Source organism: Pyrus communis, chromosome 3 (genome assembly GCF_963583255.1).
Source record: "Pyrus communis chromosome 3, drPyrComm1.1, whole genome shotgun sequence".
Lineage (NCBI taxonomy): Eukaryota > Viridiplantae > Streptophyta > Magnoliopsida > Rosales > Rosaceae > Pyrus > Pyrus communis.
Window position 1 is genome coordinate 13,608,376 of NC_084805.1, and position 19,059 is coordinate 13,627,434.

The 19,059-nt window shown below is 36.6% G+C and overlaps 3 protein-coding genes and 1 pseudogene across 3 annotated transcripts; 2 read left to right on the forward strand and 2 right to left on the reverse strand.

Annotated features, from left to right (window-relative positions):
* The first annotated feature begins 3,151 nt into the window (after nt 1-3,151).
* On the forward strand, nt 3,152-4,359 carry LOC137727344 (probable xyloglucan endotransglucosylase/hydrolase protein 10). Its single transcript, XM_068466210.1, has 4 exons — nt 3,152-3,348; nt 3,431-3,531; nt 3,641-3,834; nt 3,951-4,359. The coding sequence occupies exons 1-4, from the start codon at nt 3,159-3,161 to the stop codon at nt 4,351-4,353; spliced, it is 888 nt and encodes a 295-aa protein (XP_068322311.1). The 5' UTR covers nt 3,152-3,158; the 3' UTR covers nt 4,354-4,359.
* Nucleotides 4,360-5,529: 1,170 nt separating this feature from the next.
* LOC137729908 (uncharacterized) lies at nt 5,530-7,862 on the forward strand. The gene is made up of 5 exons (XM_068468960.1): nt 5,530-5,690; nt 5,762-5,854; nt 6,950-7,020; nt 7,118-7,180; nt 7,309-7,862. Exons 1-5 carry the CDS (start codon nt 5,627-5,629, stop codon nt 7,663-7,665), a joined length of 648 nt encoding a protein of 215 aa, XP_068325061.1. The 5' UTR covers nt 5,530-5,626; the 3' UTR covers nt 7,666-7,862.
* An 884-nt stretch (nt 7,863-8,746) lies between these two features.
* Nucleotides 8,747-9,354, reverse strand: LOC137730263 (basic form of pathogenesis-related protein 1-like; annotated as a pseudogene).
* An 8,673-nt stretch (nt 9,355-18,027) lies between these two features.
* LOC137730249 (basic form of pathogenesis-related protein 1-like) lies at nt 18,028-18,832 on the reverse strand. Its single transcript, XM_068469309.1, has one exon. It carries the CDS (start codon nt 18,779-18,781, stop codon nt 18,299-18,301), a length of 483 nt encoding a protein of 160 aa, XP_068325410.1. The 5' UTR covers nt 18,782-18,832; the 3' UTR covers nt 18,028-18,298.
* Between the last annotated feature and the right edge of the window lie 227 nt (nt 18,833-19,059).

Sequence of the window (19,059 nt, forward strand, 5' to 3'; positions counted from 1 at the left end):
CATTATATAATTCAGATAGAGGTGTTTGCTCAGCAGGTTTGGTGACCATGGTGCAACTAGCAACTAAGAGTTTATTTTTTGTTGTTAATGCTTTACTGAAATTACTTAAACATCCTCAACTAACTGGTCTAGCGAGTCGACCCAAAGTGACCCGTTATTTAACCTGTTAACAACCCGACCCATTAAGCATCCACCCAAATACTCATATTAACGGGTTGGGTTAATGGGTTAGGTCCAAAATGCCAGGTATAACCACAACCAATCGACTCATCTTGACCCCATGAAAAAAATCCAACCAAGGTTTAAGGCATTACAACATCAATGACGTTGAAACGACGATCACCCTTTTAGGGTTTTTCGGCCCTTTCTTGCGATTTTCAAGTGGAAGTAAGGTATAATTCTTACTCCACTCTCACGATCTTCATTTTGGTATAATTTGAGCCATTGTGGCATGTAGGTGGAAATTTCAGCGAGCTGTGACCGCCAGCCGCTGCGTGTGGTGGTGGTTTGTGACCAAAGAACCCACTTAGTCCTTCAAGGCTAAATTTGATACTCTGATTTCATCTTTGACATCCGTGTGTTGTAATTCAGTTGTTTGAGTCTAGTTCCGTAATTGTCCGCCACTTGGGCGAATAAAGCAAAGGAGATTTGTGGTTGCGGGATTCAACCAATATCATAATACAATGCTTAAATGGAAACATTGATATAACCATATTTTATACCCTTCAGTTTAGATTCTTGTTATATTTTTTGAGTGAGTTTAGTTCACTTTCACTTAGTTTTATGTTTTGTTTGAGGAAAAAATATGAAGAAAGAAGGAAAACGAGCATTTTTGCGATTGAAATGAGTTTGGCATGCTTGAAGCAGAAGTTGTCTGTGCAGATCAGCCAACTTTATGGATTAAAATCTACTCCTCAGATGGAACCAGTTGTTGATCCATATACCATTGGAAAGATATGGAAGTTAGCTTTCAAAGGAATATTACGGTTCGTGATTTCGGGTTTTCTAGAAGACGTTATAGCGATTTTTGTACAGGACGTCAGTCAGCAAAGTCTACGAGGAGATTGCAAAATCTGTTGGGCTTTTAAGTCATAATTCAATTGAAGCCCATTGCCCAAGAGAGAACGTGTACATATGACTTTATTTCTATTTCAAAGGGGTCTAAAGTAATTTACTTGGGAAGTTTACTTGCCACATCATCAGTTGTGGAATACAAATAAGGAAAGGATTGCAAAAGACCTAATTATGATTGGATTTTGATCCATATATAAAGGAGAGATTGTAGGAAGTCTAGGAAGAGGTTTTGGGGAGACACTTTATGGTTTGCATGATTTTATCGTTCCCTTGTACGTAATGAGTTCTACTTAACATGCCCTAACCAGATAAAATGCATGTTCGGATATATGACCTTTGCCCTAACTTGAGAGAACCATATACTTAAGGAGAACTATGGTCTACAGTTCCTTAACTGGACTTAGATACAGGAATAGTTATCTAAGAGACGAAATATTCCATTGAATGCATTGAAACCTAAACATGATTGCTTGTGGTTGATTCTCCTTAGACCTTCATCCCTTGTCTTAAAACCCAGCATTTTCTTCTCTTTAATTTTCTGTTCTATTTTTATTTGCTTATAAAATCATTACAACAAATTCTTTGCATCTTTGTTTGAATTGTTAATTATGGTTAAGTCTAGTTCATTGTTTGTGTTTGAGTCTAGTTCATTGTTTATGTTTATATTTTCATGTTTTTATATCTTTAATATAATTGGATTTGGTTTAGTTTATCAAATTGGAGATTGAATTAGAATCCTCGCGGGAACAATATTTGGACTTGCAAAATGCTATACTACAACTATCATGTGCACTTGCAAATTAACACCAAACATACAGGGCACGATATTGTGATGTTTGAAGACATACATAAGCTGGATGTTTTGTAGGAAATGTGTATACGGATGAGGATAAAACTGAAGAATGAAATTTGGAGTGTTAGCAACGATAGTAATGATTTTTGTGTAAAAAGCCACAGCAGTAATAGGTAAGTTGTGTGGTAGATTAATAATTAATAATTAATAATTTAGTTAGTTCAATAGTAATGATTTGAAGTTGGATTAACGCTACCGTCAACTTTAAAATTAATCAGAACTTCCTTGTATGTTTTGGGGGTTTCTGGTAAATTGAAAACCCTCTCCTTCTTGTCAAAGATCGTTGTCCCATATGTCTTTGTTCTTTTACACAAACAATAGAGCAATTTTATTTGATTTTTTTATATATTTAATTAAAAGTATAGGAAATTCAAATTTGAGACTTCTTCCGACATAACATGTTATTAATATGAAGAATTAGTTCTCAACAATATATTCGAAGTTTATAACTATGTTGATAAGTTGGATTATACTAATGAAATTTGTGCAATATATGGATGACTTGGGGGATCTGCTGGCTGTTCAAAACTTGGGTCAAAAAGGAAATCCAACTCATGCACAACCCTACAAAGGGAGGGAAGGAATAAACTTAAAGACCTCATGGAGTATAGAAGGGATGCTTGAGCAACCAAGTTATCCTAGAAAGCCAAAAAGAAAACAAAACAGTGAATTTTTCTCTCTTTCTTCAACTTTCTGCTAACCTAACAGATAACTAAGCTCTTATTTAGAATGCCTAAGGGCATGCACTATGCTAGTTAAAGTTATTATTGAGCTTAACTTGGTCAATTGTTTCTGTCAAAATGAAAAAAAATGCAATGTGTCCAGACTTTTTAATTTTTTGATTCGACGTTATTTGAATTAATCTAATCTAAATTCCGAGAGACGGAGATTCAAACTTGAGTGCAGAAGGAGGAGCACATTGTTATAGTCAATTTAACTAACCCAAGTTTGCAATGATCAAAGTTTTAATGACATCCTAATAGGAACCACAAAACACCAATAATTATATTTCATAAGATGCTAACAACCAAAACATTTCTTTGCTTCCCCCTAAAGATATTCCTGCTTAAACAAAAACCTTCCTTCTGTCACACATTTTGTCTCGTCTTTTTACGATTCAATGTTCTTTGTTCCCATTTTCTACCTCCCCTTCCATGCAATCAATAATTATATATATAGCTTCTTCAAACATCTTGCTATCATATTCGTCCGAGAAACCTGAATCAAAACCATGACTGAGAATAACAGGATTATCATCTTTATTGGGCTTTTTCTTACTTTGATATCCACTCGAACTGTAGATGCCTCCGTTGTTTCAACAGGTGACTTCAACAAAGATTTCTTTGTCACATGGTCTCCTGGCCATGTAAACACTTCAGCTGATGGCAAGACAATGAGTTTGAAGCTTGACCAAGAATCCGGTACATGATCAAAATTCATAAACTCTTTTAATTAGTCGTAGCAATTCAGAATTCTGATGATGTTGTTTTTCGTTTCCCCTAGGTGCTGGTTTTGCTTCAAACCAGATGTTTTTATTTGGACAAATTGACATGCAGATTAAACTAGTACCAGGCCATTCAGCAGGCACAGTTGTGGCCTATTATGTAAGAAAAAAGAACAACCATTTCCCTCTTCTTCTTCTTCTTCCGCATTTTTGCTAATGATTGAGTATTAATGGATTGTATATGATCAACTGGAAATTAATCAATGCAGTTAACATCTGATCAACCTAATCGTGACGAGGTAGACTATGAGTTCCTTGGCAATGTTGAAGGCAAACCATATATCCTTCAAACAAACATTTTCGCTGACGGGTTGGATGACCGCGAAGAGAGGATCAATCTGTGGTTTGATCCAACAAAGGACTTCCATACCTATTCCATATTATGGAACCTTCACCAAATTGTGTAAGCCATCTATCAAATCAGATCAGTACTACATTTTAATCTTTCTTTTACATATTTAAGTTAAGTATACATAATAAATTTATGGGACAAATTTGGTGTACTTTTGCTGCCTGTAGATTTATGGTGGATTGGGTTCCAATTAGAGTATACAGAAACCATGCAGACAAGGCTGTAGCATTTCCAAGGTGGCAGCCAATGAGCATCAAAGCCAGCCTATGGAACGGCGACAGCTGGGCAACAGGAGGCGGGCGCGACAAAATCGATTGGTCGAAAGGCCCCTTCATAGCTTCATTCAGAAACCACACGATTGATGCCTGTGTTTGGAAGGGAAATGCCAGGTTTTGTAGGGCAGAGAGCCCTACAAACTGGTGGAACGAGGAGAGGTTTAGTACCCTATCAAATGCACAGAGAAGGTTGTTCAAATGGGTTAGGAAGTACCACATGATTTATGACTATTGCGAAGATAAGGAGAGGTTCCAAGGCAACCTTCCAAAGGAGTGTTCTCTACCTAAATACTGATATTTAAAAAAAAAAAAAAAAAAAAATTACCAAAAGTATTAATTTCTCTTTCATTATTTGTTTTCCTGTATTTTTTTTTTCTCTGCGTTTATCTTGTAGCTGATTTATTTGTAAGATAGAAATTACATAGAGGTTTGTTTTGGATGAGACTTGGAAGTAAAGTCACATTTCTTTTGGATTTCCTTTGCAAGATGCCAAAATGTTTCTTCACTTTTGTTATATTTGGAAGAATTTAAAAGAAAAGGTAAGGGATGCATTCTTAGGGCTTTTGAACCTTTTTATACAAAAGAAATCTCTTAAAATAAAAGGCATATATTGTTTTTTTATTTTATTTGATTTCCATATAAAAGTAAAGGGCTTTCTAATGATCATTTTAGTTTAGTGATTCGATCAAGTATATTCTTAGTTTAAAATTTGAAAATGGGATTTATTACACCTCATTAATCAACAATTGGTGTTCATGAGATTTGAAATCAAGATTCAAAAATGTGAAGCTAGATGCTACTAAACCAATTCATCATTGGGCTGCCAATGAGATTTTGTTCTCTCTAATGGGTGATTTGAATTATCATTAATGATCATTGCAACTGGTATTTTGCATAACAAGCAAAGGATGTTTCTACCAAGACATGACGATAATACACCACAATTTTGCACGAAAACAAAGGGTTTGAATCGAGCCTTATAAAGTCAGTTATGTAGCATATGCACACATTTCTTCTTAATGGGTCGGATTATTGTTTGTTCAAGAAACACGTTTAACGCTATAGTACATGTGTTTATATTTGTTGCGTAATACAATATATTTAAAATTTAATACAATTGAAATATACCACACGACACAATAAAATTTGCGAACAGATTTGATTTTATATATTTGGACATGATAAGTTTATAGGTCAGGTTTTTGTTTTTTTTTTTTTGTAGAGATAATTGGTGGTAAGACACGGTTATTCATTCCTTCCGCGGGCCGGTAAGATTTACAGAAGCATTTCAGCCTCCTTATAGGATGAGTTTGTCCTTGGAATATTTTCGCTCAACACGAATAATGATAAAAACATGAAACGTTGCCAAACGGCCCAATCAAGAAGGGCCGTAGTGACTAAATGATCTGAAGGCCCAATTAATTCTGATTGACAAAGCCCATTACACGATCTGAAATTCTAATGAAACAAAATTAGAACCAACGAAAAAAAAAAAATTTAGAAAATTGCTGCCGTTTCGTCCAAAACCCTAAACCCTTTGGTCGAGTACAGTTGAGACAAAGAGGAAGATGGGAAATACAAGCAAAGACCTTCTGCAATTGGAGCACAAAAAGGCTTCAACTTCACCCTTAGGTCTCTCTCTCTCTCTCTCTCTCTCTCTCTATGCAAATTCATGTAGCTTACATTCTGTATATTTCTTGCAGAAAGCACGCTACTTGTTTGTAAAAATGCCTCAACGAAGAAAGCTCAACCCGAAGGGAAACCCATCCCTGCTCTTCCTCTTCCCAGAAGCCAAGGTACACGATTCTCCCCATTTAAATTTTGGGTTTTTCTTTCAATTGTGAAAACTTCAATTTAAAGGAATTTGAATTATGGGTTCTTGGTAGGAGATTAAATATGAGATCCATTTGGTGTGATGCGCGCATATGTGAAAGATTTTATTTTCTGGCTAGTAATTTTCTATGTTGGTTTCTACTTGGCCAACTAAATAATGTTTAATTCTCAAATGGGTCTATAATTTTGGTGATGGATGCTTAATTTCTTTTATACGGGGTCTCGATCCCAGCATAGTGCCTCTGCTTCTTGTTTCCTTTTTAAATTTCCTATATTTTATATTTTGTTTTCGATCTTAAGTTGTAGTGGTTTGAGTTATAACTTTGAAGGGTGTGACTCAAAGTCTCCTGTTATTGGAATTGTCTCACTCTTCATATTCCTGCGCTGAAATTTCATCGTTTAATTTGACGAGATAGGATTATTTTATGTGCTGTTTACTTTTTCTTTGCTCTGGTGTTATTATTTTCTTCCTCTTTTGGTTTATTGGCAAGCATCTTGCTTGAGATAGAGGGTAGGAAGTACTTCGTTGTCTGCTTGTGATTGGCTTGAATCTCTGTTCATGTCGATCCACTACAGTCAGTTAATTACTTTACCACGGAATATTGTTGCTCATACATTGTTTCCCTATTCATATTTTTCCTTTTCAGTAGTGAGAACTTGCATTACTTGCATAGTTCTAGCTGAATTTTCAAAAATTTTTAGTGTTAGATGTGATGCTTTATACACTAGCTGATGATTGTGTATATAATGTCATGAGGAGGTTGAAAGGCTGGTTTAGCCTATGCCCCAAGCTTTATTTGTTTTAGGCAAATGAAAACTTCATTGATGATCAGAAAATGTGACAAATTTGAAATAGATTAGAGAATGTTGTAGCATCAAATTTGAAGCTGAAGAGATGGATGTTCTAAACTGTTTGCCTTGCCCGTTTTGTTTGCTCAAACAGTAATTTTCAATTTATCATGCACTTGAGATTCTCTGATTCTGTTTTATTTCTAGTGTTGTTTTGTTGGAAGTACCATGCAAAATATTGTTCATATTATTTGCTTGCTTGGCCGCAGTTTTGGGACAAGTAAGGGACTTTTTGGGAGTCATATCAGAAGCTAACGAACAACTATACTGGGATGCAAAGGTTGGCACATCGATCTTGCAACCAAATCTAGATTATTTATCCCACAATTCTAACATCTGTTTCAACACACTGTGTTTGCTCATTTACTGACATGTAGGATAATCCAGAAAACTATGATATTGAAGTGCTCACGGGCAATGAATCTGAAGTCATTAATATGGTCTCTCTCTCTCTCTCTCTCTCTCTCTCTCTCTCTCTCTCGGATGCACACACATACACACACGCACGCTCACAGATTGTTGATGCCTTTGAATAATAATTGATTTGTGGGTGGATCTGAATTGACAGGAGTTGATGCTGGGCGTTGCTGATCTTCAAACTCCTGAGGCTGTGACTGCTGCTGAATCTGCAATTTCTGGTTGTCAGCCTGTTATACCATTAGCCGTCAACAGTAGCGGAGAGGAATCAGAGGATAGCAGTGATGATGACAGTAGCAGCAAGAATAGTGATGACGAAGATAGTTCCGACAACAGTAGCAGCGAAGATAGTGATGATATCAAAGATGATACAAGTGATAAAGATGATAAGAAAACATGCTCTCATGCGAAACTCAAAACACGTGAGCCTGATCAAGATAATTCTTTGAGTGAAGATGTTGGTAACAATCGGTCCAAAAAACGACCAAGAATTGTTGAGCTCTCATGAAATTCGTGTAAGATCTAGTTATATATAGAGTTAATGTTTCCACACAGTGAGAAGGGCACATGATGAATGATTCTGGGAGAGTCTGGAAGAGATGATGAGTAGTATGAAGAGTTAACATTTATGTTATGTCGTTTGTGTGTATTTGGTATGTAATTTCACCCGAATCCTTCTAAATACGATGTTTGTAGATGAATTTTATGAAATTCTTGACTAATTACATGTATAATGAAAGGTAATTCTACTGCAAATCTATCGGGTTCGCGAGGTTATTTTACCACTAGAACAAAAAATAGAAAAAGCCACAAAGACTAAGTATCACATACGGTTCGAGGTAAATCCATGCATTGCAATTCTTCCAACATCGAATGAAATTGTAGGAGAAAGTGCTTTGGCAACATTGTGTGGTGTATGCATTTGACTTTTTGGTTGAAAAACAGGGCTTATAACCAAAACAAAGTAAATAATAATAAATCTAGGTCTGGACATCCCAAGCTGATCTTCACGAATAAAGCTACTTGAACAAGAAAGAGGATTATCAAAATAATGATTTCCGAGGTTTAAAGCAACAACTAAACTTAAAATTCAAGGTACAAAGGCAGTTACATAGAGATTTCTAGAGATGACAATACATTCAACCTGAGTTGGATCTGTCCTCCCATCTTCGACCACACAAAACTTTTCCTTCCCTATCCTTGTCTCCACAAACAAAGGGATTTGAGTTGTAATTATAGAAGTTACTTAGTATTACGGTCTAGTAGTATTCATTTTCACTTGTAAGTGAGAAGTCTTATGTTTGATTCTTGCCAAAGGTACAAATTTAAACCACATTATTACTAGTCTATTGTAAGGCCAAGCCCACCATCCTCCTCATTATTGTAGATAATATCGTTTGTACAAAACAAAAATGTTGTAATTATAGAAGAAAGCTAATGTAAAATCACTGTAGTGGAATCCCGCAATATTAGTCAGATATATTGCTTAACTACAACAGCAAGCATGATCCATATGAATAATAGCAAGGTACAAAACATGCTTGGAAACGAAACAAATTTACATAAATACCCTTGGTGACCAAAAGCAAAGAGTGCACCATCTCTTATTTTATTTCATCAAAAGCTTCAAGGGATCAATCCTCATTATTTTTATGGTTTGATCATAATTAATTAAAATTACCAATTAATTAGCAGCCATGCATGCCATAATTTGGATTAAGCTTTCCTTAATCAATAAGGACGTTGCCCAACATAGTTTCCAGGTGGGGAATAGTTGCAAGTCACAAACCACCACCCGTTGGTGCACTGAACCCTAGCACACCCCAACTTAACCGAGTTCTTCCAGACCACTTGCGTGTAATGCAAGCATTGCTGCCCACACAAGAATTAGAGTTGTAATCGTAGTTAGGCTTCTCCGCCACCCACAAGGTCACAGCCGCCACGCCCGTGAACGAGCCACTCCCTTTCGCAAAGTTCTTGCCGTAAGTCCCGTTGGAATTTGAATGCACCAAATTGCAGTCACCAATTCTCGAGTTGGCGGAGTTTTGAGCATACGCCGCCACGGAGTTGTCCCACACGATATCCGGCACGTAGATTTGCGCTCGCGCCGCGTTGTGTGCGTTGAGGAAGTCTTGCTGTGAGTTTTGAGCATGAGAGGGATGAACTTGACCTAGTGCCATGACCACGATACAAAGAACTGCAAACCACAACGCGTTAGTTGAATTTTGTTTTTTTTTGTTTTTTCCTTTCGGCTACAAATAATTGAGAACTTATAGTAAGGATTAATTGTGTGAATGTGTGACATCTTATTAGGATTTTTATAGGAAGAAATCTAATTGCGTGAAATTTTTTTATGAGCAATATGTTGGGAAATTGAAATATAATATGGCAATTTTATGCAACCAATTGGCAAAAAAAGGTCCCCCCTTGGTCTTGTATTAGCTTTATTATGGTAAAAATTAGCAAGTGGTGCAATGATCAGTACAAGTTACATGTTTCTTTTTCTAAAAGAAGTGAAGTAAGTTGATATAAAAAATAGAAAGAATTGATGTGTTACTTCCAGTTTAATTTTCGTAAAACTCAAATACATTGTATCCCTGTGTGGGTTTCTTAATTCTTTTTATTCTTCAAATGTCTTGAGCATCTTATTATATTGTAAATTGTTTTCCGAGATCGATTTCACATAAATCTTTTCATTGATCATATTTAATATTATAATCTTAATTTGGCTAACCAGCTATAAGTTGAAAAAGTAACTTGCATGAAACAAATTCATCCACTGCGTGGCGTTTCGATCTTTAGTCCAATAATACAATATCGTGTGAACATCAAAAAAATTTAACACATGACATTGTATTAGGTATCACGATGACAGTTGAACTTGTTATATGTAACTCATTCTCCATAAATTTGCATAATTTTGATTTTTTGCAATCATGATCTCTGCCACACACGGATGATTATTGTTTGCTTAGGTTTGATAATGTCGGCGCATTTTTATTGTAAATTCCCGAGCAGATGACTTGCAAACAAATGATTCATGAAATATGACAAATTAAGGAAGTGATTTTTTGTAACAGAACACGAAAAGAAAAAAGAAAGTGATTCTGAATGGGAAATGATTTTCAACTTATTGGAAAACGGATAAACGGATATGCGATTATAATTAAATGGGTATGTGATTATGGATACCATTACCTGTTTATAAACGGTTATGGATATGAGTGTACTCGTTTATACAAGTACCTAAAGGTAAATGATTATACGGATAAGGGATTAAACAGTTACGGGTAAATAACCGCGATTATCTGGTCACCATAACTATAACCCATCTCTTCTTACGAGGAAGCCTCACATAAGAATTTCTCCTTATTGACATGGTATGACAAATTAAGGAAGTGATCTTTTGTAACAGAAAAAGAAAAGAAAAAAGAAAGTGATTATGAATGGGAAATGATTTTCAACTTATTGAAAAACGGATAAATGGGTATACGGTTATAATTAAATGGGTATGTGATTATGGATACCATTACCTGTTTATAAACGGTTATGGGTATGAGTGTACTTGTTTATACAATTACCTAAGGGTAAACGATTATCACTAGTAGAAAAAACAGCTTGCGCGACGAAAAATACACTTCGTCGCTCAAGACGTACTTGCACGACGAAAAATACACTTCGTCGCTCAAGACGTACTTGCACGACGAAAAATACACTTCGTCGCACAAAATAGAAAAGATAGGAGCAAAAAAAAATTTGCACTTTCGTCGTGCAAGAACACTTAGCGCAATGAATATTTGTTGGCGTCGCGTAAAGTCAGCAAGAAAACACGGGATAATTTTGTTTGGCGTGAAAAAATTGCGCGACGAAATGGGCATTTGCGCGACCAATAATTCGTCGCGCAAGTTCCTGTCAGTTTTGACCATTTATTGTAGGTGAATCCAAGGAATTAATGCCTACATATAAATATGTATTTTTGCTGTCCTGATTCTTCACAATTCTATTATCCTTATTCTTCAAAATTCTGTTCATGCTAGGATGGTAGATAAGAATAAGGATGAGAGTGTACGGGACGCCAACCCGCATGATTTTAAGTGATCATTTTGAGTTTGTGCATGTGATCTCTGAAGCCATGGGGAATAATTGTCCCACTGTTGAGTGGTGTTCTTGGGAAGATGTGCCCGGGAATGTGAAGAAGGCTGTGATGGATGAAGTATTAGTAAGTATATTGTTGATGGATTAATAATTAAGTTTGTGAAATTTTTAGTTATATGTTGGAATTAATTATTTGCATATATGTGTAACAGTGTAAGTTTGATGATGATACGAACGAACGATTGATGAAGTTGATGGATAATGCGTTGGAGGGATGTTACAATATTTGGCGTTATGAAGTCTTGCAGAATGGACTAGGATCATACAAATAGTAGTTTTAAATTTAAATTTAAGGTGTTTTTTTTTTTTGTGTGTTTTTAATAAGTTATGTATTCGGACTTAATTATGTTTCAATTATGTATTTGGACTTAATTAGGTTTCAATTCTTGTTGGGTTTTTTTTATTGAAACCTAATGTAAGCACCCTGTCCTCAGTTTATATGTGTTTACAATCTTCAATGAATATCGTACTTATGCTGAAAATAATTGTATTGATTAAGGCATTAATTATATATAGAATAAATATTTAAGGTATTAATTATTTATAGAATAAATATTTAAAGTATTAATTATTTTTAGAAGAAATATTTAAGATATTAAATATAATATGACACACCCCGACCGAGATCAAGGCATGCTGGCCGTCACGTGGAAGTGACGTAGCCATGTGCACAGTGCGGAAGCTAAAAAAAAAATAATAATAAAAGTACGAATAAATAAAAATAGCTATACACAAAGTAAGAACATACATGTGCAAGCGTAAGTGTGAAAAACAAAGTTCAGAGCACGGAAGACCTAGTGTAGTCCGGGAGAAACAACACTAAATAAACACACCCAAAGGTGGTCCTACACTGGTGATAATCTGTCAGATATACCAGGAAAATCCTCTGGGGAGCCACCACAAGTGCTAGCCAACTAGAACCTGGAGGGGCGCAAAACAGAAAGCGTGAGTGGGCAAAAACAAAGCTTTTCAAAAACCATTTCAAAAACAAAGTTCTAACCCCTCGCCGTAAAACCTGTATACTTCCCAGAAAAATAGAATATACATACATATATATATATATATATATAAATCATGCTCGGAAATATGCAAGTACTCAGGTAACGCCAAACCAATGCCATGTAATCTGTCAGCTGGAGTCACCTAACGTGACCTGTACGACTGAATCTAGAGCTCAAATCTCCAACTCACTAACTATACCTGCACATGAGTCGGAACCACCTAAAGTGGTCTGTACGACAGGACTGGGTGTAAACTAAGTTCGCTCAAGTGCTACGATCACGTGAAGACTGGGCGAATAATCGCGGGTCACTTACGAGTCGGAACCACCTAAAGTGGTTTGTATGACAGGACTGTGCACCTAACTTGGATCCAAGATGAGCGTGTGGTGCGGGAGGTGAACATCACGTGAAGGACTGTGCCCAACTCTGGGCGGGAGCACTAACACCGAGGGTGCAGGTTATGAGCTCTCTATGCATCTCAAATCACTACTGAACATAAACATAAATCATAACTTACCTGGCATTTACCTGTGCGTCCGCAGCACCAACATACATATACATATATGCAACTAATAATGCATAATCAAACGGCAAACATAATGCATGGCATATAAACATATAAACGTTTCAATTCACTTTCCGGGAAAAACATAAGTATACAGGTATATACGGAAAACCAAAAGCCCACTTACTGGTATGTAGAAGGGTCGTAACCCCCTTGCCTCGAGTGACCGCGCTCGTCCTTGGGATAAGTCTCACCACTTTCAAGCACTAAAACCCACAGAATCTCGTCGGGAAAACACCACCAACTCCGGCCAAACTTGTAACTCACGATCCCGACGTCCAAAACCTTCAAATGAACCACCCCGAGCCTCCTAAGGACCTCACCAAGCTTCCTACAAGCTGAAATGGGTATGGTTGAACTCCTAAGGACCTCAAGAGCACGAATATGTAATTTGTTTCCTCGATCTGTGAAGGTTTCAATGGTTTTGGGTGTCGTCCGTACAAAAAGAATAGGAAAGGGAGAGAGAGAGAGCTCGGGACAGGGTAGAGGGAATAGGGGAGAGGATTGATGATGATGATGGATGTGTGGCTGGGATGCAACCAACCAAAAACCCAAAACAACCACACAAACAACAATTATCGATTAGAGGCAAAATCGTCATTTCACTCATACGGTACGAAAAGTCCGGGACGGGCTGTCACATAATACCTTAAATATTTATTCTAAAAATAATTAATATTTTATTTGTCGTGTAAGACAACTTTGCGCGACAAATCCATATGTTTGTCGCACAAAGCACGATCAATCTACATTCAAACCTTCCAATTAAATGTGCATTGATGATGCATTTTGCGTGATGAAGTTGAAATTTGCGCGATGAATATGTTTCTCGCGCAAAGGTGTCCTAGTGCTATATAAACATAGTTTCAGAGCCCTAATTTTAAATTTTGTTTTGTTTAAAAAAGAATGGCCGATTCTAGAGAAGGTTCTGGCAAAAAAAAAAAAAACTTGTAGTGCGATTAAAGAGGTATCGACGGAAGCAAGTGTCTTACTTTCAAGGGCAAAATTTAGCTGGTGTACGCCGAATTTAAGTATGACATTGGAAACTTGCTACGGAGGGATTATTTTGCCGAGTTTGAGTCTTTAAAAAAGGTTCCTAAGGAGTTGAAGAAGTCCATGCTGGGAGAGTTAACGGTAAGTTTGTGGTAAATAATGAACAATTATTTTTGTTAAAATGTAATATTTTTTTAAATTACTAATTTATTGTTATTGGCATTAATGTAGGTTTATTGAGATGTTGATGAAATCGATGAAAAGCAACAAATTTATAGGGATGAGCTTTTCAAGCAGAGTTTTCAGCAGTGGAAGTTTGATGTGTTACGGGTGGACGATTGAAGTGGTGAGGGTTTTTTTTACTTTATATTTAATTTAATGAATAATTATATGTTATGTGGATGAGTATTAATATTTGCATTAATTATAAGTTCTATTTGGGATAGTAAATTAGTTTTGTTAATTAATTTAATGTTTAATTATGTTTGAGTTTTTTATTTATAATAAAATAAAAATTTACAATACATACAAAGAAAAAACAAAGATAGAAAAAAATTTAAAAAATATGCATTGCGCAACGATACATTCTTTCGTCGCGCAATGTGTTGAAAAGAATCAATTGTAAAGTAAAGGACATAAATAAAAAAATTGGTAAACTTGCACAACAAATGCTTCTTTTTTCATCGCGCAAGTGTCATTTGCACGACGATACCATATTAGTCGCGCAATGGATGTTTGCGCGACGAAGACCTATTTCGTCGCACAAAATCGTTCGTCCAAAAGTGAACTTTTTAATCTGGATTCAACCATGTGCAGAGGCAAACTGCAAAAAAAATTGCAGATTGTGCCTCTGCACTCATCCCTTCAATTTTGCTCAATCTGTCATCTGTCAGTTTCATTTTCTCTCAATTTCATCATCTAATACTCCCTCCATCTTCTTCTCTATGTTGATCAAGCTATCTCGGTGTGTTTGGTAAGCATTTTTTGTTGTTAGGGTAAAAGTATTAATGTAAATTCATACTAATGCCATTAATTTTGTTGTCTATAGGGATATTGTGTGTGATTAGCGATTGTTGGAGAACGATTGAGAAGGTATTTTCTTCGTTTTATTTTTTAAACATATAAAACTAATTAAATTATGTTGAACTTAGTTTGTTATGTTTAAATTGTATTGTGAAATTATATTTATATTATGTTGTTAAATTTGTACGTGACGTACAAATATGTGTTGTGATGTACGGAGTTAATTGAAATTAACTTCGTACTTGTTTTTTATTTTTAGTAAAACTTAGTTTCCCATTCGAGGATTAGTTGGATTTCGCACATGGATGCGAAAACATGACTGCGGTCCAATTAATTCTTGAATTGTCCCATTATTTGGATAGTTTGGGAATGCACAGTTATGACGTGTAGTTTATGGTTGAAGAATTAGGTTTCGATTGTGGAGATTTCAGTGTCATCTCTGTACGTTCTTCGGGTCGTACACCTGAAGAACTGTATTAAGATGCTGCTGAAATTCATCCACGTTGAAATCTAATCTGATGTAGCCGTAAATTACGTGACATGACTATGCATTCCCGAATGGGATAGGCCCTTACTGAAGGCATAAGGTGACATTATCATTTTGTATGAAGTTGTTGTGATTGTTGTATTGTTATTGTGGTTCCAGGAATTATGGACAAGACGTGGATATAGAACCTAAATAGATGCGCAAAAGAATACTTGGATGGAATCAAGGATTTTATTGACTTTGCACGTACACACAACCCGGGTGCAACTAGAATCTGGTGTCCTTGTAGGAGGTGTAACAATACGTTAAGCAAGACAATTGAACATGTTCGATTTGATTTAGTAAGGAATGGAATGATTCAGACATATAATACTTGGAACCATCATAGGGAACAATTAAACAACGCTTCGTCTTCAAATGCCACAAGAGTGGACAATGTTGAACCTATTGTGGATCCTAATGAACAAGTCATAGATATTATAAATGATGCTTTTCCATTTGCATCGACAAACACCAATCAGGAAGGGGAAGATGTTGTGCCTACACCAATGGACAGTGTAGAGTTCGAACAACATGAAAAACTATTAAAAAAAAGCCAACCAAGAGTTATACCCGGGCTGTGAGAGCTTTTTCATTCTCACGGCCATTGTGGAACTAATGCACGGAAAAATAAAGTATCATATGTTGAACCAATGTTTCGATTGCTTTTTGGGGGTTTTCAAGAGAATGCTTCCAACGAACAATTGTTTGCCGAAAGACCATAGACATGCGCAAAAGATGTGAATGGTCTTGGATTGGGTTATGAAAAAATTCACGCTTGCAAAAACAATTGTATTTTATTCTACAAAGAGAATAAAGCATTGGATAAATGCCTTGTATGCAATGAGTCGAGGTTCAAAATGACATCTCAGAATAGAACGACTAAGATCCCACAAAAAGTCATGCGTTATCTGCCCTTGAAACCAAGGTTGCAACAATTGTATATGTCAACGCATATTGCCACGGACATGAGATGGGATAAGGAAAAGCGAGTTGATGACGATGTCCTGAGGCATCCTGCAGATGGAGAGGCATGGAAAGAGTTCAATTGGACGTTCCCTATTTTGCTGCTGATTCTCATAACGTTAGATTGAGACTTGCCACTGACGGATTTAATCCGTATGGGGTTTTAAACCAACACCATAGTACTTGGCCAATTTTTGTATTTCCGTGTAATTTGCCGCCATGGAAATGTATGAAAAAAGAATACATGATGATGACTCTATTTATAATTGAGGATCCTGGTGGGTCAATCGATGTATACTTACGGCCATTGGTGGATAAGCTAAAAGATTTATGGACACAAGGTGTGCGCACATATGACAAATGTACTTGCAAGATGTACACTTTGCGGGTTGCAGTGATGTGGACTATGAACGATTTCCCTGCATATGCAATGGTTTTTGGGTGGAGCACTAGAGGTTATATGGCATGCCCTGTATGCAAGAAAGATGTAACATCTAGTTGGCGCGCCGGAAAATTTTGTTACCTTGGTCATCGGAGATGGTTGCCTTGGAACCATGAATGGCAAGAGAAGGATAAAGAGTTTGACGGGGAAAAAGAGCATTGCCTCAGACCTAGAGAATGATCCGATGATCAAATTTTGGAACAGCTTAACCGTTTGGATTTTGCTCCTTTCGGGACCAATCGTCCTCCTCGCAATAATGATGGAGGTGTGAGAAAGGAGAAACTTTCAGATTTTGGCCAAATCGCTCGACCATTCGGAGATCTGATTTGTGGCGAGTCGTTTTCCAAGAAAGACATGGAGTTAGCACATTGGTTTTTACTTAACAATTGTGACGAGACACTGTCATACCTAGACGAGCATGAAAATATGATAAAGCAGGCACATCCTTCACATTTGTATGCCAAGAAACACCGTGAATTGTTTCCGCAGTGGTTTCTCGAATATGTAAGCTTAAAGTGTTTTGTATTGGACATATATATTGTACCAATTAAGTTGCTCGAACTAACAAATTTAAATGTTTGTCTAATATTATCAGGTGAATCAACTGAAAGCATCAAATGCCCCTACCTACAATGAAGAGTTATATAATTTGGTGTTCAGACCGATTTTGTTAAGGGGTTACTAACCATACGAGTAAAGTGACATCTGTCGGGCCTCTGCAGTCAACACAAGCTTACATGATGGAGGTTTGTTGCTTTGTCCACTGGACAAGACCTTTTTTCCCTGACAAATATTTGTATCCGCCGACAAAAATGTCTTACGATGGCTTTTGGGTGACGATTTCTACACAATGGAGTTCCGTTGTCTTATCTTTTGTGTGACAAACGTTGTCCTTAAGAGATGAATTTTGTTCGTCTCCTAAGTTGTTTTTTTTTTTTTTTTTTTTTTTAAATAGTGGTTGGGTCTCGATCGTGTTCAAGTGGAATTAGATTCATATGTTTCCATCATATGTTTCCATTAACATAATTAATGTCAAAGCACAACCTTCTTGGAGAATTATGCATGTCAACAAGATATCAATTTCCTCAAGTTTTTACAACTATCGTTCACACGTCTTCCGAAAAGCGAATATGGTAAATGGTGCAATGGCGGCAATAAAACAACATTATCATCATAATTGTACTTGGTTATAACAATTTTCTAGTAATAACGTTAAAAGATAGATGTAGTATGATTATATGTTTGTAAAGGTCCATAGAGAATCCTCGCTGTAACTTCAGCTTGTTAAAAAACATTACCCAAAAAAAAAAATGGTTAATCATTTTTTAATTATTTTTCTGTCACCTCTCACCATATACAGCAACATGATTGTATTCGTATACAGCAATAGAAACCAACATATGTCGCCATTCCCCCCTTATGACCAAAAAAAGGGTGTGCGTGCGTGGCATTATTTATATACAATAGTTTCTAGTAGGGGCGCGCGTCGTCCTGGTAAGAAGGATCGTAGTTGCAAATGACATAGTTTTGTCCATTCTTGCACTTTGAAATGCCACATCCAACATAAGTAGTTTTGCCCCATATCACACCAAGGTAGTGGCCACATTCATCTCGGACACATTTGTTTTGCTGGTAGTCATAGAATTCCTTCTCGGTGACCCAGTATTTGGTAGCGGCTGCACCGGTCATGCCATCACCGGAGGCCAAGCTCTCGCCGTAAGGCCCCATTGAGTGCTCCATTTGGCAGTCCTCGATTCTTTTGTCGGCATAAGCTTGAGCGTACTCGGCTATGGTCTCGTTCCATTTGAGCAGTCCATTGCCAACCTCGGCGCGAGCTATGTTGTGTTCCCTGATGAAGCCATCGATCTCTTCTTTGGGTAGGATTGCGGCGACATGCGTCATGATGATTGCGATGGTGAAGATGCCCAAAATAAGCTTGACGTTGAACGCCATTTTGTATTTCGATATGGGGTCGGTTTTGTTGTATAGTAGAGGACGTTGAATTGATAGCTGTTGGTTTGAAAGGAGGAATGCAGATAGGGTTATATTTATAGAGACAAAATAATAGTAGGGTGTCAAAAATAGGCCTTAAGAAATGTGAGGTTGCATACATTTCGATTCTATATATAGATGTAGCGGTATAGGACGGGTAAAAAAAGAGAGAACAGAATAGATTGACTTACACTAATCAAGAATTGACAAACTACTTAATATTACCGTCTAATGGTATT